The sequence below is a fragment of the Trachurus trachurus genome (genome assembly GCF_905171665.1).
Source record: "Trachurus trachurus genome assembly, chromosome: 3".
Classification (NCBI taxonomy): domain Eukaryota; kingdom Metazoa; phylum Chordata; class Actinopteri; order Carangiformes; family Carangidae; genus Trachurus; species Trachurus trachurus.
In genome coordinates, this window is record NC_139893.1 from 198,115 (window position 1) to 222,886 (window position 24,772).

The 24,772-nt window shown below is 47.7% G+C and overlaps 2 protein-coding genes and 1 long non-coding RNA gene across 3 annotated transcripts in view; all 3 read right to left on the minus strand.

Annotated features, from left to right (window-relative positions):
• LOC311007793 overlaps positions 1-1,703 on the minus strand; it is a 34,169-nt gene extending 32,466 nt beyond the window's left edge. Inside the window, exon 1 of the long non-coding RNA XR_014596438.1 lies at positions 1,536-1,703. This is a non-coding gene — a long non-coding RNA (uncharacterized lncRNA). The remainder of the gene's footprint in view (positions 1-1,535) is intronic.
• dtwd1 (DTW domain containing 1) overlaps positions 1-24,772 on the minus strand; it is a 376,654-nt gene that overhangs the window by 104,086 nt on the left and 247,796 nt on the right. The gene's annotated exons all lie outside the window — the stretch shown is intronic.
• Positions 3,973-24,772, minus strand: part of LOC311002558 (monoacylglycerol lipase ABHD2) — a 37,020-nt gene continuing 16,220 nt past the window's right edge. Inside the window, exons 5-12 of the mRNA XM_083993958.1 lie at positions 24,503-24,678; positions 23,004-23,171; positions 18,286-18,469; positions 15,399-15,491; positions 14,396-14,497; positions 12,931-13,000; positions 12,737-12,821; positions 3,973-5,376 (exon numbers count right to left, since the gene is read on the minus strand). Of these exons, the coding sequence (XP_083850084.1) occupies positions 5,171-5,376; positions 12,737-12,821; positions 12,931-13,000; positions 14,396-14,497; positions 15,399-15,491; positions 18,286-18,469; positions 23,004-23,171; positions 24,503-24,678 (1,084 nt within the window). The 3' untranslated portion in view covers positions 3,973-5,170. The remainder of the gene's footprint in view (positions 5,377-12,736; positions 12,822-12,930; positions 13,001-14,395; positions 14,498-15,398; positions 15,492-18,285; positions 18,470-23,003; positions 23,172-24,502; positions 24,679-24,772) is intronic.

The window sequence follows — 24,772 nt, forward strand, 5'->3', positions numbered from 1 at the left end:
CATTAAGGTTTTTATTTTACTTTATTTTGTCTTTCATCAGTAGATTTCTCCTAATAAACTCACCAGGAGTTAGTCTGAGCCATGTCATGTCAGGTGTCATTGTAAAGCTCTCTCTCCTCAACAATGATGTCATTCCTTTGTATCATAGCAACAAATCCTAAAAGTAGGATTGACAATAACAATAGTTGGGTTTCCATCCAAGTCGTATCGAATTTAAAAGCGGATTTTGTAAAAATGCGCAAAAAGCAAAGCAAATTTATGACCGTTTCCATTCATTAGTGTTTTGCGATTAGGAGGAGTGCGCCGTGAGATTACGTCATAAGAGAGCGTGAATGTATCCATGACAACAGTTGACACTCAGCTGACACTCAACATCATGGACAATTTACGTACTTTCCGGACTATAGACGCACCTGTATAAGCTGCACCAGCTACATGTTAAAAGAAAATACTGTATATTATATAGGCCGCACTAGAAGCCTCAGGTTTTCATGTTGTAACATGAGATATTTACACAGAAAGACAGTAGGGAACTGTGACAGTCCGCTCGCTTTTCCGCTGTTTTGGTTCTGCTCCTCTCCTCCATGTGCATCTGTTTACATACGAAGCCGGTGAAAAATCATTAAATGGAGCGGTGGAAAACGTTACATAACGAATAACGATGTTACGGCGTGTGTTTATGACGGTTAAGACTACACAAACAAAAGATTATGGGTTACGGAGCGCGTTTGTGTCGCGGGGTGCAGAGAGGAGAGCTGGGACACCGCGTTGTTCTCCATTTGTTTGAACGTCGCTGGGTGAAGTCCAGCAGCTTCACCCACAAACTCTGCCTCAGTTCACATCATCTGTTTCCACAACAAAAACTCGCATTTCCTTTAAAGACCCCCTCCCGTGAAAATCATGTTTTTTGAGCTTTTCACATGTTCCTGTGGCATTTCTCTTGTGTTAGAGCACATTTTGCACTTCCTACATAGGAAGTGCAAAATTGCATTTCTGAGTTTTTCTGCCTTCAAACTGCTGTGAACCAATGGCAGACTCAAACTGGCCGTTTCAGGAAGACTGGAGCTGACGTGTCACAGCTCCAGGGGAGGGCACTAGTGCTACAAGCTCCCGCCCCACTCTGCATCTGGCTCAGAGGTGAAAGGCTTGACAGCTCGGTGTAGCTGTTAAGGTATAACAGGTATAGCTCACCTGGTAGAGCAGCTTGCACCGTGAGCAAGGACTATGCTCCAGTCTGGGATCGAATCCCAGTGTGGAGTTTTACGCTAAACGCGCTGAATCTGTAATTGTACAATGTCCAGCTGTCAGCGAGTGGGGGGGTGGGGTGCGAGGAGGTGGCTGGGCGGGTGCAGAGCAGCGCAGTCTCCGCCCACCCTCCAGAGGTGCATTGCTAATGAGCTGGTTTTAAAATGACCAAAAAGGTTCGCGGGAGTTGGACTTTAATCGATACGCTGACAAATCCACCCCCTCCAAGCGTATAAACTTTTATGCAAATTTACTGCCGTTTTCTCAGAAAGAGTTTTTCAGACTCAGACTCCTCTCTAGAAATCTCCACTTCAGCAGCACTTCCAGACACCAAACCTTCCACTTTGATCCCTTTCTATATTCTGAAGGTTTTTACAGAGGGGATTGTTGATATATCATTCACAGCCTCATTTATACAACATTTTAGTACAAAAAACATGGAGACATTAGATGTTTTAGGGCTGGTGACAGTATTTTCTCATTTACAGAGTGATGAAAAGAGATATCCACAATCCTCCTCTGGAAAAACTAAAGACTCTAATATGTCAACACAATAAAACATAGTAGCTTCATCCATTGTTCAGATTTCTGTTCTGGAAATGTATGCAAATTAGCGCATATTTAATTAGATATTGCCTCATTTACATATTTAAACATAACATTTGACAAAACTTGTAATACAAAAAATGTTAATGTGAGTGATGAACTTGGGAAGTTTCATGGTGATACCTGTTAGTTAGATTTTTAACCCTATTCACCTGTAGTGCAGGATGATAACGACAGAAACCAAGAAGAAAACCATCGATCTGAGGATTCTCGTGTCTCTGTATCTTCACCGTCACCAAACAGAAACTAAATGCAAACGCCACTAGGGGGCGGAGTTAACCAATAATCCTATAGACTGGTATTTAGCCACGTTATTACAAACACAGAACAGATTCAGTTACATTTATACTTAAGAGGTTCGAAGAAACATCCAAACATAAAAAGGAAACTGGTTTTCTCTTGAGAAAATAATTTATTTTGGAACACAATAACCATATTTCCTCACATAATTGGACCACACACACCAGTGCTTTTCTCCAACAGAAACAACCAGTGTCCAGTACTAGTATCTTGTTGTGTGACAGTGTGCGCTCACCACTTGTTCTTCTGTACAATGTTACTGTAGTTAACAATGCGTGGACTCATCTCAGCTTCATTATGTCGCTACGATTTCAACTGAAACATCGTTTTAAGAAGAACTCACCCCCCAAACCCAACACACGTTTCTGGATTCACCGATTTTCAGTAACTTGAGGTCGATATTCAACTTCCTCAGTTTCTAAACAAATTAAATCTGAGCCCACGAGTTTAAAAAGAAAACAATGTTTGAAGCACTGGGGTTAAGATAAATACAGAAGAGCTCATTTTCATATCAGCACAGTAATACACATGTCGATCCCACATCGTGTCCTGTTACACAGAATCGTCCTGATTGGTTATTGCCTTTATTTTATCCCTGGTCCCTCCAATATTTCAATATTCACTATCTTTATAGAGTTATTTGACGTTTTCCCCCGTGTCGTTAAAGTGAAGTAGTTTTGGTTTCAGTTGATCAGAAGTGGCATCAACACTCTGATGCATTTGCACATTAAACACAAGAGGTTTCATAACAATACAAAATACAAAAATAATAATATTAATATTAATAACAACAACAACAATTGACCAGAAAAGAAACATACATCAAAATAATAAAACATCTAAACCTGCATTTTGTGCAAAGTTGGGGGGAGGGGGGGGGGCAAGTCTTAAAAAGAATAGAAAGAGCTCTAACAGCAGAAAGTGTGTTTGTGCTGGTGTCATCAATCATCTGCTTTTTAGAATCAACTGAAACCAGGTGGTGAAGTGAGTTGTAGTTTGGTTTCCCTGGCAACAGATGTGGCAGCAACGATCTGTGGTTTAGATGAAGCAGGATGACAGAAATCTACCGAGTCCCACTCGGCCTCGACGACTCTGAGCCAAACTACAAGTTCCAGTTTACACTCAGTCCCATTAGATGTTAGTGTTAGAGTTTCTTTGATTGGTCGTTACATCTCTGAGCACACGGTGAGGTCGGCGAGGTGCGAGCACGGCGAGGAGCGCACGGCGAGGTGAGAGCACGGCGAGGTGAGAGCACGGCGAGGTGAGAGCACGTCGAGGTGAGTGCACGGCGAGGTGAGAGCACGGCGAGGTGAGAGCGCGTCGAGGTGAGAGCGCGTCGAGGCGTGCGCGCGTCGAGGTGCGAGAGCGTCGAGGTGAGAGCGCGTCGAGGTGCAAGCGCGTCGAGGTGAGCGCACGTCGAGGTGAGTGCACGGCGAGGTGAGAGCATGGCGAGGTGAGCGCACGGCGAGGTGAGAGCACGGCGAGGTGAGAGCACGTCGAGGTGAGTGCATGTCGAGGCGTGCGCGCGTCGAGGTGCAAGAGCGTCGAGGCGTGCGCACATCGAAGTGAGGGCGCGTCGAGGTGAGAGCGTCGAGGCGAGAGCACATCGAGGTGAGGGCGCGTCGAGGTGAGAGCACGTCGAGGTGAGCGCGCGTCGAGGTGAGCGCGCGTCAAGGTGAGCGCGCGCGTCGAGGTGAGAGCGTCGAGGCGTGCGCACATCGAAGTGCGAGCGCGTCGAGGTGCGAGCGCGTTGAGGTGAGCGCGCGTCGAGGTGAGGGCGCGTCGAGGTGCGAGCGTCGAGGTGCGAGCGTCGAGGTGCGAGCGTCGAGGCGTGCGCGCGTCGAGGCAAGCGCGCGTCGAGGCGTGCGCGCGTCGAGGCAAGCGCGCGTCGAGGTGAGAGCGTCGAGGTGAGCGCACAGTGAGGTTGGCGAGGTGAGTGCAAGTTGTGAAAACCAAGATTTTACTCCAGGTTAGCGTCTGTGCTGTGTTAGCGTCTGTGCTGTGTTAGCGTCCGTGCTGCGTTAGCGTCCGTGCTGCGTTAGCGTCCGTGCTGCGTTAGCGTCTGTGCTGCGTTAGCGTCTGTGCTGTGTTAGCGTCTGTGCTGCGTTAGCGTCTGTGCTGCGTTAGAGGACAGAGACACCGACGCCAACCACACGGGAACATCCGAGTCATCTAACTTCTGCTCGTCGCTCCGTCCGGTTTTCCTCTCCGTCAGAGTTCAACTGGAGGTGAGGAAATAAAGGGTTAAAGTGCATTGGATCAAAGTGAGAGAATGCGACCAAGTGTGTGTGTGTTGGTCCTTGGTCACGTCTGTTCAGCACAAAACACTTTTAATTTCAAGTGCCAGGATGATGTCACCGGCCGGGAATACTGGGAATACTGGGAATATTCCACCGTCATCGTTTTTCTACGGAACGACAGAGCAACGTTGTGACGGGCGAAGTGGCCGACGTGGCCGTGGCGACGACGAGCAGCTCGGTGCAGCTGCAGCTCTGCTGTCGTTAGAGCTTCTTGTTCTCGTTCTCGTGCTCTGGTTTTATCTCTGGATCTAAAACGCTCTCACTTTCCTGTCAACGCCGGCTCAACGCCTCCATGAGCTCAGAGTCGTCGTGGTCGTCGTGGTGATCGTGGTCGTCGTGGTCGTCATGGTGATCGTGGTAAACGTAAAGAAACAAAGTGTTCTTGGTCTGAATCAAAGTTCTCGCGAGGGAAAACGAGCACAAAGGCAGTTTGTTGTTTTTGTTCCTTCACATCCTGTAAGGTGACGGTGATGATGAAGAGGAGGAGGAGGAAGAGGAGGAGGAAGAGGAGGAGAGGAGTAGAGGAGGAGGAGGAGTGGGAGGAGTAGAGGAGTAGGTGTGGAGGAGAGCAGCACCAGAGGAGGAGGCAGAGAGACAAACAGCAGTTTAGGTTCAGTTCAGGTCTCCTCGGTGCTGCTGGATCAGATCAGATCAGATCTAGGCGGTCTTCTCCTCGCTGCACGGCGGCCGCAGACCGGTCCGAGCCGGTCTGAGCCGGTCTAGGCGGCCCGCTCCTCGCTGCACGGCGGCCTCAGCCCGCGGTGGCACGGCGGCTTGGTCTTCTCCCACATGGCGATGGCGTTGGCGTAGCCGACGATCACCTTGTCCATCCAGGTGAGCGGCTGCGGGAAGAGAACGGCGCCCTCGAAGAAGCCCAGGTGACCGCCGTGCAGCGTGAGCGCGAAGACCACGTTCTGCTTCTTGGCTGCAGGGAGACACGACACACACACGGTGACCAAGGGAGACACGGTAACCAGGCAACACGCGGTAACCAAGGGAGACACGGTAACCAGGCAACTCACGGTAACCAGGCAACACTCATCACTATCTGAGCACCAACACATGTATGACTCTGACGGGCGATGAGAGCAGGACTCAGCCTCTACCTCAACCTCCAACTTCAGCCTCTATCTCAACTTCCAACTTCAGCCATTACCTCAACCTCCAACTTCAGCCTTTACCTCAACCTCCAACTTCAGCCTCTATCTCAACCTCCAACTTCAGCCTCTACCTCAACCTCCAACTTCAGCCTCTACCTCAACTTCCAACTTCAGCCATTACCTCAACCTCCAACTTCAGCCTCTACCTCAACCTCCAACTTCAGCCTCTACCTCAACCTCCAACTTCAGCCTCTACCTCAACTTCCAACTTCAGCCTTTACCTCAACTTCCAACTTCAGCCTTTACCTCAACTTCCAACTTCAGCCTTTACCTCAACCTCCAACTTCAGCCTTTACCTCAACCTCCAACTTCAGCCTTTACCTCAACCTCCAACTTCAGCCTCTACCTCAACCTCCAACTTCAGCCTTTACCTCAACCTCCAACTTCAGCCTTTACCTCAACCTCCAACTTCAGCCTTTACCTCAACCTCCAACTTCAGCCTCTACCTCAACCTCCAACTTCAGCCTTTACCTCAACTTCCAACTTCAGCCTCTACCTCAACCTCCAACTTCAGCCTCTATCTCAACTTCCAACTTCAGCCATTACCTCAACCTCCAACTTCAGCCTCTACCTCAACCTCCAACTTCAGCCTCTACCTCAACTTCCAACTTCAGCCTTTACCTCAACTTCCAACTTCAGCCTTTACCTCAACTTCCAACTTCAGCCTTTACCTCAACCTCCAACTTCAGCCTTTACCTCAACCTCCAACTTCAGCCTTTACCTCAACCTCCAACTTCAGCCTCTACCTCAACCTCCAACTTCAGCCTCTACCTCAACCTCCAACTTCAGCCTTTACCTCAACCTCCAACTTCAGCCTCTACCTCAACCTCCAACTTCAGCCTCTACCTCAACTTCCAACTTCAGCCTCTACCTCAACTTCCAACTTCAGCCTCTACCTCAACCTCCAACTTCAGCCTTTACCTCAACCTCCAACTTCAGCCTCTACCTCAACTTCAGCCTCTACCTCAACTTCCAACTTCAGCCTTTACCTCAACCTCCAACTTCAGCCTTTACCTTAACTTCCAACTTCAGCCTCTACCTCAACCTCAACCTCCAACTTCAGCCTCTACCTCAACCTCCAACTTCAGCCTCTACCTCAACTTCCAACTTCAGCCTCTACCTCAACCTCCAACTTCAGCCTCTACCTCAACCTCCAACTTCAGCCTCTACCTCTACCTCAACCTCCAACTACAGCCTCTACCTCAACCTCCAACTTCAGCCTCTACCTCAACCTCCAACTTCAGCCTCTACCTCAACCTCCAACTTCAGCCTCTACCTCTACCTCAACCTCCAACTTCAGCCTCTACCTCAACCTCCAACTTCAGCCTCTACCTCAACTTCAGCCTAGATACCTCAACCTCCAACTTCAGCCTCTACCTCAACTTCAGCCTCTACCTCAACCTTTACCTCAACCTCAGCCTCTACCTCAACTTCAGCCTCTACCTCAACCTTTACCTCAACCTCCAACTTCAGCCTCTACCTCAACCTCTACCTCAACTTCAGCCTCTACCTCAACCTCCAGCCTCTACCTCAACCTCCAACTTCAGCCTCTACCTCAACTTCCAACTTCAGCCTCTACCTCAACCTCCAACTTCAGCCTCTACCTCAACTTCCAACTTCAGCCTCTACCTCAACCTTTACCTCAACCTCCAACTTCAGCCTCTACCTCAACCTTTACCTCAACCTCTACCTCAACCTCCAACTTCAGCCTCTACCTCTACCTCAACCTCCAACTACAGCCTCTACCTCAACCTCCAACTTCAGCCTCTACCTCAACCTCCAACTTCAGCCTCTACCTCTACCTCAACCTCCAACTTCAGCCTCTACCTCAACCTCCAACTTCAGCCTCTACCTCAACCTCCAACTTCAGCCTCTACCTCAACTTCAGCCTTGATACCTCAACCTCCAACTTCAGCCTCTACCTCAACTTCAGCCTTGATACCTCAACCTCCAACTTCAGCCTCTACCTCAACTTCAGCCTCTACCTCAACCTTTACCTCAACCTCCAACTTCAGCCTCTACCTCAACCTCTACCTCAACTTCCGCCTCTACCTCAACCTCCAACTTCAGCCTCTACCTCAACTTCCAACTTCAGCCTCTACCTCAACCTTTACCTCAACCTCCAACTTCAGCCTCTACCTCAACCTCCAACTTCAGCCTTTACCTCAACCTCCAACTTCAGCCTCTACCTCAACCTCCAACTTCAGCCTCTACCTCAACTTCAGCCTCTACCTCAACTTCCAACTTCAGCCTCTACCTCAACCTCCAACTTCAGCCTCTACCTCAACCTCCAACTTCAGCCTCTACCTCAACCTTTACCTCAATCTCCAACTTCAGCCTCTACCTCAACCTCCAACTTCAGCCTCTACCTCAACCTTTACCTCAACCTCCAACTTCAGCCTCTACCTCAACCTCTACCTCAACTTCAGCCTCTACCTCAACTTCAGCCTCTACCTCAACCTCCAACTTCAGCCTCTACCTCAACCTCTACCTCAACTTCAGCCTCTACCTCAACCTCTACCTCAACTTCAGCCTCTACCTCAACTTCCAACTTCAGCCTCTACCTCAACCTCCAACTTCAGCCTCTACCTCAACTTCCAACTTCAGCCTCTACCTCAACCTCCAACTTCAGCCTCTACCTCAACCTCCAACTTCAGCCTCTACCTCAACTTCCAACTTCAGCCTCTACCTCAACTTCCAACTTCAGCCTCTACCTCAACTTCCAACTTCAGCCTCTACCTCAACCTCCAACTTCAGCCTCTACCTCAACTTCCAACTTCAGCCTCTACCTCAACCTCCAACTTCAGCCTCTACCTCAACCTCCAACTTCAGCCTCTACCTCAACTTCCAACTTCAGCCTCTACCTCAACTTCCAACTTCAGCCTCTACCTCAACTTCCAACTTCAGCCTCTACCTCAACCTCCAACTTCAGCCTCTACCTCAACTTCCAACTTCAGCCTCTACCTCAACCTCCAACTTCAGCCTCTACCTCAACCTCCAACTTCAGCCTCTACCTCAACCTTTACCTCAACCTCCAACTTCAGCCTCTACCTCAACTTCCAACTTCAGCCTCTACCTCAACCTTTACCTCAACCTCCAACTTCAGCCTCTACCTCAACCTCCAACTTCAGCCTCTACCTCAACCTCCAACTTCAGCCTCTACCTCAACTTCCAACTTCAGCCTCTACCTCAACCTCCAACTTCAGCCTTTACCTCAACCTCCAACTTCAGCCTCTACCTCAACCTTTACCTCAACCTCCAACTTCAGCCTCTACCTCAACTTCCAACTTCAGCCTCTACCTCAACCTTTACCTCAACCTCCAACTTCAGCCTCTACCTCAACTTCAGCCTCTACCTCAACCTCCAACTTCAGCCTTTACCTCAACCTCCAACTTCAGCCTCTACCTCAACTTCAGCCTCTACCTCAACTTCCAACTTCAGCCTCTACCTCAACCTTTACCTCAACCTCCAACTTCAGCCTCTACCTCAACTTCAGCCTCTACCTCAACCTTTACCTCAACCTCCAACTTCAGCCTTTACCTCAACCTCCAACTTCAGCCTCTACCTCAACTTCAGCCTCTACCTCAACCTCCAACTTCAGCCTCTACCTCAACTTCAGCCTCTACCTCAACCTTTACCTCAACCTCCAACTTCAGCCTCTACCTCAACCTCCAACTTCAGCCTCTACCTCAACTTCAGCCTCTACCTCAACCTCCAACTTCAGCCTCTACCTCAACCTCCAACTTCAGCCTTTACCTCAACCTCCAACTTCAGCCTCTACCTCAACCTCCAACTTCAGCCTTTACCTCAACCTCCAACTTCAGCCTTTACCTCAACCTCCAACTTCAGCCTCTACCTCAACCTCCAACTTCAGCCTCTACCTCAACCTCCAACTTCAGCCTCCAACTTCAGCCTCTACCTCAACCTCCACATTACCATTTACCTCCAACCTCAACCTCCAACTTCAGCCTCAACCTTTACCTCAACCTCCACCTTCAGCCTCAACCCCCAACCTCAGCCTCTACCTCAACCTCTACCTTCAGCCTCTACCTCAACCTTTACCTCAACCTTCAGCCTCAACCCCCAACTTCAGCCTCTACCTCAACCTTTACCTCAACCTCCAACTTCAGCCTCTACCTCAACCTTTACCTCAACCTCCAACTTCAGCCTCAACCTTTACCTCAACCTCCACCTTCAGCCTCAACCCCCAACCTCAGCCTCTACCTCAACCTTTACCTCAACCTCCACCAGTCTGTCCCGTGTTTGGGGACCAACACACGGTGACATCGTACTTATGACTGACGGATCGTTCTCTTTAGGCAGAACAGCTGTTAAACTCAATTTGGTTACAACCAACTCTCTAAACCTCAGAGAGGCTGTAAAGACCAGAGCTGGTAACAACAGCTGTGGCCTCTAACACGACGTCCAGAGAGACTTCACACTTGAACCTTCACCTAATGCTCAGCTGTGAACTCTTCTAATCAATCGTATCTGATCAGTAATCACAGTCCAACACGGTGAGTCTGTTCTCAGTCAGAGTCACTGAGACTCGTTTCACAGCGAAGCAGCAGCTGCTGTTTCCAGTCGGTGAGAGTTAATTCAGTTTAAACTGATAAAAACTTCACACGGTAGTTTCACTCAGACTTTACCTCTGTGCTGCACCCTGCAGACACATCACCATCATGATTAACAAGACGAGGCGTCAGCTGCAGCGTGCCTCACCCTCAACCTCACATTATACACTGGGAACATTATATTATTATATTTTATAAAACGTAAAGGTGAAATCCTGCGATCTGATTGGTTGTTAACCGTGGTATAATGAGCATATACCACGGCTACTATTCTAAAGCCTTATCACAGCGTAGGCTATCACTCCGCCTCAGGCACGTATGACTGGTGTGAATGGAAGTTGTTGTCATGTATCCATGACAACGGACTGTTGCAGTCCGTAGCAACAGACAGTTGGTGTTTTTACGATGTTAAAATGTAGTAAAGTAGTGTAACTGACATGTTGAAGGTGAACTTTGACCTCCAGAGGGTTAACAATGGTAGAGGGGACTGAGCAGTGACAGAGCTACTTGGAGCTAACGTCTGGACAGCTGGGAACAGCTTTTTATTCTGCTTGAAGAAAACTACATGTCCTCTTTCATATTGTTGTTATTGGTAACCGTTTTATAAAAGCTATATATGACTCCAGTCCGTGGTCTATGCTCATTTTATTATTATTTTTAATTATTATTATTGCTTAAAGGGACAACGAGGAGTTTCTATTCGGTTATAAAAAAGTCTCACGTTAATGTGGATGAATCTCCGCTACCCACACTTGTTAATGGTCCATTTTAGATAAATCTATGGTTTTGTCTCTATGGTTATTTTGTTATTATTAGTGGTGGTGGAAATGCTGGGCGAGCCGACCAGCGTTTCTTTACTTTCGGTTTCGTGGCGAGTCATGAGAATAACGCCGCTGAATCGCCGTTTATGGTGGGAACTACGACGGTATGTGATCGTCTTCCAACCTCTGACTTTAATTCTTGATGAATGAAAACATGAGTCTGTCTTGCGCCGGTCAAAAGAATTTTACGGTGTGCGCGGAGCAGAGGTTGCGCTAGACTTTTTCGTCGCCGGTCATTTTGACTGACGGGGTCATAAAAATTCCGTCATAATCTATTTTTACCGGTCACTTTAATTTTTCTAAAATGATAATAATGCCATATTCAATAGCATTCAATTTTAATTCATGTTTAATTCATATCAAGTCCAAACAAATTGAACAGAGAATGCTCCGGAGCAGAGTCAGCGTCAGAGCACATCTAACCGTGGGTCAGTCAGTGAATGCGGGGGTCACTTTCTGCCACTCAACATCTAAATACAACGTTAGATGACATCAGTTTTCTGTCAACAATCAACATGCTAACCCATGTGTTATACCAAAACATCCAAAGGAGCACGTTTTCACATAGGCACCGCATAGTGCACTGGCGTTAGCTCTCTCTCTCTCTCTCTCTCTCTCTCTCTCTCTCTCTCTCTCTCTCTCTCTCTCTCTCTCTCTCTCTCTCTCTCTCTCTCTCTCTCTCTCTCTCTCTCTCTCTCTCTCTCTCTCTCTCTCTCTCTCTCTCTCTCTCTCTCTCTCTCTCTCTCTCTCTCTCTCTCTGTGCCATCTCTCTTTACGCACGCACGCAGCCACTGCGCATCACTGAAACAACTGAAGCTATAGACCACAGCCAGATGCAGCACAAATTCAGACAGGACAAGACCCACTCAGCTTTAAGTGTTATAAACAATGCCACGGCGGGCAGAATACATTAAAAGAGGCTTAACGTTACCTTTAGAAGAGTTGTGCGCGGCGAGTGTGTGAAACGGTGATGTCCTACCCCCACCGCTCTACCTGTACCGAGACACACCGCTGTGTAGCTACAGCTACGTAACTTAACAGCTGACTACTGTCGGTCCCTCGGACACTGCAGCTGAATCTCGCCCGTTAAATCATTATCGACCGTCATATTTGCACTGACACGACTCCCAGTCAACATTTAATCCACTTGAAGGAGTTTGAATACTGCGGGGAAGCTTTCTGTCTTCTTCTCTGTTGTTAGTGTTTCTGTGTGGCAGCGCTACAGCGCCACAGCTCCACACAGGCCTGGAGGAGGTACTACAGCGTTTTCTACTGAGCACCAGCCAGCTGGGAGGTTGTTGTTGTTGTTTTTAATCTAATTCTCACCGTAGTGACTTTGTGACATTGTATATGTTTTATATCGTTATCCACCGCTCCATTTATTGATTATCCGCCGGCTTCATTGTAAACAAATGCACATGGCCAGACGGCCATGGCTGTGAATTGCAATCTGTCAAAATGACGGACGGCCTCAAAATCTTTCCGTCACCGTTTTAAAAAAACGGTCAATGACGGAAAATATCCGGTTAACGCGACCCCTGGCGCGGAGGCTCATAAATGCGCTTTTCCAAAACTCCTCGTTGTCCCTTTAAATAATATTATATTCAGTCAACACGGTCTAAACACACACCAGTCTACAGTTACAGCTTTAAACTAGAACACACATTTCACCCTTTGATCACTGTGAAACAAACTTCAGAGCTAATAATAAAGTTGTGTGTGTGAAATACCTGCTAGTGTGCGAGGGATGGTGAGCAGCGAGTCATGAACCAGAGGATCGTCTGCAGAGTTCACTAGCAGCAGTGGCACGTTCACCTGAACACAAGAAATCCATTAAAAATCCATAATTATCCACGCATCAAGACACAAACGGATCAAAGAGAAAGAGAATATGAGCTGAATCGTTTACAGAACCAGTTCTTACGTTGTGAATATAATGAACACAGCTCTCCTTCTCGTAGTACTCTTTCAGAGAGCTGTGGCCGTGGAATTTTCTGTTCAAAGACACAAAGAAAAAGAAAAATCCTTTGAAACATTTTCTTGAGATGAAGTTTCAGATTCTCCTCACTAACCATGTCTCCATCCACACGTTTTTATTCACATTAAGCAAAACCAAATTTAAAATGTCTTACGGAAACAGTCAAATTCAATTAAATGTCATGAATATCAATAAAAACTTAATACGGTCGATCTCATCTGATTTTATCTTGATCGATACAAAGTTAAGGCGAGAAACTCTGATGGAAACAGTTGTTTGGAGGATAAATGTGAGTTGTGATGGTGTTTTATGTTATTTCTGCTGCGTGTTCCAGCTGTTAGAGACACGGTGGAGTAAACACAGACAGATGCAGGTGAACAGGACAGACAGATTCATGTGGAGAGTCTCTGTCTGACAGAAACAGTCTGAAGAGCTGACAATCACAAACCACCAGGTGACATGTTCCTCCAGGAGTTAAAGGGATAGTATCATTTTTTTAAGAGATTTAAGAGATTCTTTGGGTCTGTTGTATGTTGTAAATCTCTGGGCAGGGCTATTATGGGCTGGCGTTGCTAACGGGAGGAGTGCAGAGAGTCTTCTACTGCAATTAAAGTACTTAGGGGCTATTTGGAGATCATACAACCCCACTTTAAAAAAATTATACTATCCCTTTAACAGTCGCTGCATCTGCATCATAACGCTGTTTAAACGCCACTGTCACCTGATGACAGACGTGTTGCAGTATAACCACCGGCCTGCAGCCCAGAACTGGTGCAACAGCCTGTTCGAACCCGGCCGGCGTACGTTTGGCTCAGCGGTTTCCAGGCATCGACCCCAGCAGCTCTGAGCCTGAGCTCAAACCCGACCTCGGACAGTCGGTTACAGAGGAAGGATGAACGTTCTTCTATTTAGCGATTCAGTACAAAAATGAATGGAAACACCTTAAACTGCAACATGATCACAAAACAGAACATGACGTCATGACGCACGACTTTTAATTCAGTTTAAAGCTCTGAGGTGGAACCGGCGTTACATTAATGTTTCTATCAATCTGCAGATACTTTGATCGACAAGTGGATGGAAACATGGAAACACGTTAGTGACACACAGATCAACTCGCTGCAGCTAACGAGTCAAACACAGATCACAGAACCAGTTGAGCTGCAGCTAACGAGTCAAACACAGATCACAGAACCAGTTGAGCTGCAGCTAACGAGTCAAACACAGATCATAGAACCAGTTGAGCTGCAGCTAACGAGTCAAACACAGATCACAGAACCAGTTGAGCTGCAGCTAACGAGTCAAACACAGATCACAGAACCAGTTGAGCTGCAGCTAACGAGTCAAACTAAACAGAACCAGTTGAGCTGCAGCTCTGAGCTCGGCGCCGAGCGGAGGAATCGTCTCGTACCTCATCACGTTGTCGTCGATCTGCATGAGGGAAGTGGCCGTGTACAACCGACTCAGATCTGTATCGATCATCTTCACTGAGCTTCCTCCAAACAGACTCTGCCTGCAAATAAAAAAGTAGCCATCATAGAACTTACCTCAGCAGACGCAAATGCATTGTTAAAGTGTGCATATGAATTAGTTAAGACACTTCGAGCCATTTGATAAGCCATTTTTGTAAAAGTAGAAAAACCAACCCTCAACAGGGGAGGAGGTCTGAGACACCACCTATCCCCAATTTACAATGCTGCCCTTTCATCCCTTCCCAGGAGACTCAACCATCTAGCCTCAAAGAACAACCACTGTTCACAAGTGGCAAGTGACTCCAACGACTGCCGTTAGAACACAATAGGGCACTAACGAAGTCGAAACCAACTTCCCACCAACGACTGTCACTCCAACGACTGTCGTTGGCACTTGGAGCACAAAAGGGAACCAGTGACATCATCACCCTTGTGAAACGCCCACACAAGAGGTTAAATAGTGAGTCTCCACAGCAGATAGTTGGACCAGTCCCAGCCTGGTCAGCTGCTACATGAACTGATGAAGCCTCTTGGATGAGAGGTGAAACGTCTTCTAGACAAACAACTAAGTCCAGTTGCTTTCCATTTAACCTCCTTTGAAATACTATGACCTGGACAAATGAGAATATGCACCGGCTTAAGACACTTCGTTATCTTTTACTGCAAGCAGGGTCAAGAAACTCCCATAATAATCAATCAAGCAAGAACACATTTAAGCTTCTGCCTCCCTGTGCAGCCTGGAAATAATCTGAACTGTTCTATGAAAGGAGCTGTTGTTTCCCTCAACATGGTTTACACACACACACACACACACACACACACACACACACACACACACACACACACACACACACACACACACACACACACACACACACACAGCTGAAGTCAGTAGTGTAAAGCCCCCCCGAGTCGGTCCGTCTCCACGGTTACGGGACGAACCTGTGTGAGAGGATGATCTTCTTCATGTTGTCGGCCATGAGGAAGTTGTAGAAGCGTCTGAACTGATCCCACTGGAGGAACGTTTCCTGAGCCCTGAGGGAAACACACACACACACACACACACACACACACAGGAAGTCAACACACGGTTCAGTTGAGGACAAAGAAGCAGAAGTCGACGCTCTGAGGGTTTTACAACCTGTCGGTCTCGTTGCTTCTGTTTGACCAGACTTCTTTAAAATGTGAACAATTATCACATTTAAATAGGGCTGCACCGAATGGCATTTTTTGGCCGAAGCCGAATACCGAATAAAATCAAAACGCTTGGCCGAATAACCGAATAATACCGAATACTGAAAGTGGTTATAAAGTTTTTAAATAAAATATTTTTTTTAACTTAATTTTCAAAGAAAGTAAATGTTTATTGACTATTCTGACAGTTTTTGAATATTCCAGTTGCCGTTGCTCATCAAAAAAACCCAAGTGTCTTTTCAAACAGTGGTTCCTAACCTTTCTTGGTCAGATTTTTTTTAATTCATCAATTAGGCTGCTAGACATTTCAGGCGACCTCATTTTAATTTCAGGCGACCCCACGTGGGGTCCCGACCCCAAGGTTGGGAAACTCTGTTTTAAAAGCTGTCGGCCACGGACGGAGTGGGCGACATGCTGGGACGAGGAGCTTTAGTTTTAACTGCTGCAGCATCTCTCCCTCTCGTAGCCTACTCAGCATGTTGTTGTTGGTTTGCGTTCCTACAGGAACGGTCCCGTCACTCAGTCCTCTCAGTGGCCGTGTCTCCGCTGCAGACAGGACGCACCCGCACCGGGCTCTTGGAGCGACGTGCAACGGTGCGCGGTCGCTGTGCAGCTTCCCCCCACTGCTCTGGCTGCTGTTGTTTTTCCAGCAGTACGAGTCACCTACTAATAAAGCTCCATGGGGTTTAAGCTGCCGTTTCCATCGTCGCGCGATCGTGTATTTATCAGACTTTTTTTTTTTTTTTTTTCAATATTCGGCCTTGCTTTGCGCTCATTCCACCGAAGGCCGAATGTTGCTTTTTTTGCATTATTCGGCCGAATATATTCGGTTACCGAATAATCGGTGCACCCCTACATTTAAATAAGAGCAGTGAAACAGCTGAAGGACTCAACGACCTCAGGAGGAAAACACCCTGATGCTCTGCTCTGCTTGCTTTGTCTTTATGACCGACTTTATCTTCCACAACATTCACCACGCTATGAGATAATAACACAACGTTACCACACAGAGTTGTTGTAGAGGGAAATACAGAGACTGTTGATGAAAAACTGTCCCTGAAGGCAACGTGCATCAGTGGTTTTACATGAATTTCCCTCTAAAACAACTCTGTGTGGTAACGTTGTGTTATTATCTCATAGTGTGGTGAATGTGCAGCTCACAACTTGTCCACCAGAGCGTTGTGGAGTTGTTGGATTGTGTATTTGATGATTTTGATGAGGGAAACCAAGAAATCCCATAATGAGCCTCCGTAGCGTAGCTCTGAGCAGCTCACGGCTCTGCTCCGCCGTTCTAAAAACAGCTTGCACCGACAATTAAAGGTAACGAACCTACTGCTATGACTATAGGGATTAGGGCAATGGGCCAGTTTGACTAAATGTTGAACTATGCCTTTAAAGCAATACTTACCGATCTGGCATTTCACTCAGCACAGCACAAACATTTGAAAATCAACAGCTCCACCTCCCTCACAAGTCCCACCCACCTCTCCCTCCTGCCGCATCTCCACGAGCCCCCTCCCTCCCTGCTGCATGCGTTGGCATGGCAACGGTAAACAGAACAGGAACGCGAGTGAAACGGGAACAACACAAACAAACACAACACCGGAGTTTTAAACCATATAAACGGACTCAGTGATGATGACTGATGAGTTTTATAATAAACTGTTGTTAGCCTACTGCTACTGGAGACGCAGGGGAAGTGATTGTTACAGATTACAGTTCTCAACGAGCCGGGCTGGCGGCCGGACCAGCGCCACCTGATGCGCTGGTTCAGGGCCAAAATAAATCCAGACCGAGCCGAGTCGAGCCGCGCCGGTCCGGACTTCAACCGGGTCCGGACCGCTGAGAACTCCCAGAGCTAACAGTAGCCTAGCCGTTAGCACTGGATGCTTTATAGACACATGTGACTTCCTGTGTTTACGTATCACTCGGGGCTGATCACTATCAACGTTACAACATGAAACTCCACGACCAGCTGCGGCTGCAGTTATTGGTCTTTTAAAAAACTATTTATTTCCAAAAACCTTCTTTCTAGTGTGTGTTGTGACTCTAGTCTCCTCTGCTCTCTGTGTCCTGCTACTGCTCTGTCAATAAGCGTTCTTCCTGGTCGGGAGGGGGGAGAGGAGGAGAGGGGTGCACAAAGTGATTACATATTAAGTAGGTTCGGTCGCTCTTCAAATCTTATTAATCGGACCGAATAATATTATTGGTCAGACTTTTCTCAGAATTATATGAGAATGAAAAAATGATGAGTTTTTAACCCTGTTGGGTTTCTCTTACATTTTAATGTATCATCAGATTATTAATAGCATTTTAACTTAGACAAAGAAATGTGCAAAAGTTCCAGAAAGGTAAGTATTGCTTTAATATTGTTGATTTTTTTTAATGTCTTACGTGTTTATTGTGTGGGTGTGAGGAGAAAACAGCATTTTGTTTCCCCTCATGTTTTGCACATCCTGTGGTAAAGACAATAAAGCCTCTTTGAATCTGTATACTGTGTATCTCCGAGCTCTTACCACTATGTGACCTAATGTTGAGTTTAATTAGTTAATAACTCTGTGTTGATCGAGCAGCAGAATGATACCGTGTCTTTAAAGCTGTAAGTCTTAAGTTTAACGAGGCTTTAGGAACGGACCTGAGGGCGCTGTAGCCCTGACACACGCTGACGCAGCACAGCACGCGCTCCTGGTTGGTTCTGTTCTCGCCCAGGAACTTGCAGACGATGTTTCCTCCCAGACTGAAGCCGACGGCGATCAGCTGCGTCTGAGGATACGTCCGCTTGATGTAGCCCACCATGGCCGCAAACTCCCACGTGCAGCCTGAGGGAGAGAAAGAGCAGAGTTACACATCGATACATGATGAGTTAAACTAGAAACTCCCACGTGCAGCCTGAGGGAGAGACAGAGCAGAGTTACACATCGATACATGATGAGTTAAACCACAAACTCCCACGTGCAGCCTGAGGGAGAGACAGAGCAGAGTTACACATCGATACATGATGAGTTAAACTAGAAACTCCCACGTGCAGCCTGAGGGAGAGACAGAGCAGAGTTACCCATCGATACATGATGAGTTAAACCACAAACTCCCACGTGCAGCCTGAGGGAGAGACAGAGCAGAGTTACACATCGATGCCGGGGGGTTGGGGTAAAACCTGCCACACACATAAAGATAATCGGGCTGATTTTGCCCCGATTTTCCCCCTTCCGACCAAAGACAGACATCGCCCGATTATCTCAACCTCTTCTCTTGTAGTGTGTGGTGTGTTAAGAATCAAAATTCTCCCGACAATCGGCTCGGAAAACGTTCGGCGCCGATAATCGTAATATTAAACATGTTCAATATTTACGATTGACCTAGCCCCGACAACCGTGGCCGTTTCAATCAAAAGGCATCTTGTGTGTGGAAAGCCGGTGTTGTGCGGAGAAGCGCCTGCTTGTCGAGCTCTGCATGCTGCTCGTGTGTGCTGTGTTTGGAATATCGCAGCACACCACACACAATACGATCAGAACTGTTCAATCAAAGATTTTTTTATCTTCATGTGTGGGGTCTCACACAGATAAAAAATCGGTTAAAGATGTAGAAAATCTTTATGTGTGTACCCCCCTTTAGGAACGTGTTCAATTCTAAATTCTAAAACCTCCAACTCTGGAAGCTTCTGGGTCATTCCCAAACTCACCAGGAAATAAAGCTGTACTGCTAATTACGTTATTAACCAGATGTTTTCTAAATGAACTTCAGGCGCTACCAGAGAACTAAAGGATTTCTAGAGCCTGAAACCAACGGGATGAGTGGACGTGAGCCTGAAACCAACTGGATGAGTGGACGTGAGCCTGAAACCAACTGGACGTGAGCCTGAAACCAACTGGACGAGTGGACGTGAGCCTGAAACCAACTGGATGAGTGGACGTGAGCCTGAAACCAACTGGATGAGTGGACGGAGCCTGAAACCAACTGGATGAGTGGACGTGAGCCTGAAACCAACTGGATGAGTGGACAGAGCCTGAAACCAACTGGATGAGTGGACGTGAGCCTGAAACCAACTGGATGAGTGGACGTGAGCCTGAAACCAACTGGATGAGTGGACAGAGCCTGAAACCAACTGGACGAGTGGACGTGAGCCTGAAACCAACTGGATGAGTGGACGTGAGCCTGAAACCAACTGGATGAGTGGACAGAGCCTGAAACCAACTGGATGAGTGGACGTGAGCCTGAAACCAACTGGACGAGTGGACAGAGCCTGAAACCAACTGGATGAGTGGACAGAGCCTGAAACCAACTGGACGAGTGGACGTGAGCCTGAAACCAACTGGATGAGTGGACGTGAGCCTGAAACCAACTGGATGAGTGGACAGAGCCTGAAACCAACTGGATGAGTGGACAGAGCCTGAAACCAACTGGATGAGTGGACAGAGCCTGAAACCAACTGGATGAGTGGACGTGAGCCTGAAACCAACTGGATGAGTGGACGGAGCCTGAAACCAACTGGATGAGTGGACGTGAGCCTGAAACCAACTGGATGAGTGGACAGAGCCTGAAACCAATTGGACGAGTGGACGTGAGCCTGAAACCAACTGGACGAGTGGACGTGAGCCTGAAACCAACTGGATGAGTGGACGTGGGCCTGAAACCAACTGGATGAGTGGACGTGAGCCTGAAACCAACTGGATGAGTGGACAGAGCCTGAAACCAACTGGATGAGTGGACGTGGGCCTGAAACCAACTGGATGAGTGGACGTGAGCCTGAAACCAACTGGATGAGTGGACGTGAGCCTGAAACCAACTGGACGAGTGGACAGAGCCTGAAACCAACTGGACGAGTGGACGTGAGCCTGAAACCAACTGGATGAGTGGACGTGAGCCTGAAACCAACTGGATGAGTGGACGTGAGCCTGAAACCAACTGGACGAGTGGACAGAGCCTGAAACCAACTGGATGAGTGGACAGAGCCTGAAACCAACTGGACGAGTGGACGTGAGCCTGAAACCAACTGGACGAGTGGACAGAGCCTGAAACCAACTGGATGAGTGGACAGAGCCTGAAACCAACTGGATGAGTGGACAGAGCCTGAAACCAACTGGACGAGTGGACAGAGCCTGAAACCAACTGGATGAGTGGACGTGAGCCTGAAACCAACTGGATGAGTGGACAGAGCCTGAAACCAACTGGATGAGTGGACAGAGCCTGAAACCAACTGGATGAGTGGACAGAGCCTGAAACCAACTGGATGAGTGGACAGAGCCTGAAACCAACTGGACGAGTGGACGTGGGCCTGAAACCAACTGGATGAGTGGACAGAGCCTGAAACCAACTGGATGAGTGGACAGAGCCTGAAACCAACTGGATGAGTGGACAGAGCCTGAAACCAACTGGATGAGTGGACAGAGCCTGAAACCAACTGGATGAGTGGACAGAGCCTGAAACCAACTGGACGAGTGGACAGAGCCTGAAACCAACTGGACGAGTGGACAGAGCCTGAAACCAACTGGATGAGTGGACGTGAGCCTGAAACCAACTGGATGAGTGGACAGAGCCTGAAACCAACTGGATGAGTGGACAGAGCCTGAAACCAACTGGATGAGTGGACAGAGCCTGAAACCAACTGGATGAGTGGACAGAGCCTGAAACCAACTGGACGAGTGGACGTGGGCCTGAAACCAACTGGATGAGTGGACAGAGCCTGAAACCAACTGGATGAGTGGACAGAGCCTGAAACCAACTGGATGAGTGGACAGAGCCTGAAACCAACTGGATGAGTGGACAGAGCCTGAAACCAACTGGATGAGTGGACAGAGCCTGAAACCAACTGGACGAGTGGACAGAGCCTGAAACCAACTGGATGAGTGGACAGAGCCTGAAACCAACTGGACGAGTGGACAGAGCCTGAAACCAACTGGATGAGTGGACAGAGCCTGAAACCAACTGGATGAGTGGACAGAGCCTGAAACCAACTGGATGAGTGGACAGAGCCTGAAACCAACTGGATGAGTGGACAGAGCCTGAAACCAACTGGATGAGTGGACAGAGTCTGAAACCAACTGGATGAGTGGACAGAGCCTGAAACCAACTGGATGAGTGGACAGAGCCTGAAACCAACTGGATGAGTGGACAGAGCCTGAAACCAACTGGACGAGTGGACAGAGCCTGAAACCAACTGGATGAGTGGACAGAGCCTGAAACCAACTGGACGAGTGGACAGAGCCTGAAACCAACTGGATGAGTGGACAGAGCCTGAAACCAACTGGATGAGTGGACAGAGCCTGAAACCAACTGGATGAGTGGACAGAGCCTGAAACCAACTGGATGAGTGGACAGAGCCTGAAACCAACTGGATGAGTGGACAGAGTCTGAAACCAACTGGATGAGTGGACAGAGCCTGAAACCAACTGGATGAGTGGACAGAGCCTGAAACCAACTGGATGAGTGGACAGAGCCTGAAACCAACTGGATGAGTGGACAGAGCCTGAAACCAACTGGATGAGTGGACAGAGCCTGAAACCAACTGGACGAGTGGACAGAGCCTGAAACCAACTGGATGAGTGGACAGAGCCTGAAACCAACTGGACGAGTGGACAGAGCCTGAAACCAACTGGATGAGTGGACAGAGCCTGAAACCAACTGGATGAGTGGACAGAGCCTGAAACCAACTGGATGAGTGGACGTGGGCCTGAAACCAACTGGACGAGTGGACAGAGCCTGAAACCAACTGGATGAGTGGACAGAGCCTGAAACCAACTGGATGAGTGGACAGAGTCTGAAACCAACTGGATGAGTGGACAGAGCCTGAAACCAACTGGATGAGTGGACAGAGCCTGAAACCAACTGGATGAGTGGACAGAGCCTGAAACCAACTGGACGAGTGGACAGAGCCTGAAACCAACTGGATGAGTGGACAGAGCCTGAAACCAACTGGACGAGTGGACAGAGCCTGAAACCAACTGGATGAGTGGACAGAGCCTGAAACCAACTGGATGAGTGGACAGAGCCTGAAACCAACTGGATGAGTGGACAGAGCCTGAAACCAACTGGATGAGTGGACAGAGCCTGAAACCAACTGGATGAGTGGACAGAGTCTGAAACCAACTGGATGAGTGGACAGAGCCTGAAACCAACTGGATGAGTGGACAGAGCCTGAAACCAACTGGATGAGTGGACAGAGCCTGAAACCAACTGGACGAGTGGACGTGAGCCTGAAACCAACTGGATGAGTGGACAGAGCCTGAAACCAACTGGACGAGTGGACAGAGCCTGAAACCAACTGGACGAGTGGACAGAGCCTGAAACCAACTGGATGAGTGGACAGAGCCTGAAACCAACTGGATGAGTGGACGAGTTGCCGTGGCGACGTCTCACCGTAAGTGAACATCCTTGGCGACGTGAGCTCGATGTTGGGAAGCGCTCCCAGGTGGTTCAGCACGGCGCAGCGGTACCCGTCCTTCTGCGCGTAATCCACGAAGGTTCGGATGTAATGCTTCTCGCTATGGTTACCGATGCCGGGGCATATCACCATGGTGATGTCGCCTAGGGAAACGGGCAGAGAGGTGAGTCAGCACAGTGTTTATACAGTCCCGTTGTTAGATAAGAGACAAACAGACAAACTCTACTTTAGGGAACCAGGGAGTCACAAACATCTTCTTCAGGACAGACGGACACACAACACATCATTCATTGATAAACTCGTTTCTAAACTGAAACTGAAATTAGGTTTCTTTTTTTAGGAATAAATCATGTTTTTCATTGCAAGTCAGAAAACCCTTGATCACCACAACTTTTTTACCCTTGTTGGACGACGGAGACCTGCTCTTTATGAACACTGGTCAGTTTTTATAGAAACTGTATCACTGTGCTTTGAGTTTTATTACTGGTTGCAGCTATCGTGTACATCACTGTTCCTTATATGTCGTTGCACATTGTCCATCTTCGAATGTCCGTAGACTCTCTCATTGGCTGACTTTTATTTATAAATCTATTCTTGGACTTTTGCCCACATATTTGTGTGCCCACATGTGTAGAAACCTCAGCAGATATGGCCTCAGCCGATCTCAGGACGTTATACAGATGCAGGTTCTGAGAGTGAGAACTGAACGGGGCAAAAAGGCTTTTAAATGTTTTAACCCCGTCGACCTGGAACGATGTGCAGAAGGACTTGAAACTGACTCATCTTGTAACTCTGGGTGAATTCAGGTCAGTTATAAAAGACAGAGAATTGAGCTCAATCGGACTGTGTGATTGCGTTGTTTAATCATGTTTTCCTGAAATGTGTGATTGTATTTTATTTGAGTCTTGTGTGATGTGCAACTGAGCTGTTTGTGTGCTGCCGTCTTGGCCAGGTCACTCTTGGAAAAGAGGTTTTAAATCTCAATGAGTTAAAGGATATTGATTGATTGATTCACTAACACACTATAGACACAACTACACACAACTACAACTACGATGTAAAGAAACAGATGTACAGTAGGACTGCAAGATATTGGAAAAAACTAACATTGCAACATTTTTTTTCTGCAATATATATTGCAATATTAAACAATACAGTGTTTCCCCTTAAAGAATCCATTATTTGGCCTGATGAACATTGTAATGAAAGGACCTATAACGTCTAATACAGACGGTCGACCAAACAGTGCTGCTCTCTCTCCCTCGCCATCTTCAGTCAGCTGATTCTTAAAACACCAGCGTTCACCACCACGGATCAATGACTGATCACATGAAGGCGGATGTCTTTCAGAATAAAATCCATCCATCCATCCATTATATACGTTATATACGTTTATAGAAGTTCTAATCTAAAGGTCTAAAGGTCTAAACATCTAAAGGTCTAAATGTCTAAAGGTCAGATGAGTGATGATCACCTCCTGTCCGGTGGTCGCCAAGCGGCTCGAAGAGGTCAAAGGTCGCCGTGGCGCCGTCCTGCATGGGTAAATACTTTCTGATCCCGTTGGGGTGAGGCGAACTCACGCGACCCAGTTTACCGTACAGCGCCGTCTGGAGGTGGCCGCTCTTCCCCCACAGTAGGGGAGGGATGTACCTGCAACACACAGCCACACTTATTACATATTTATAAAACGGAGAGGTGAAATCCTGCGATCTGATTGGTTGTTAACCGTGGTATAATGAGCAGT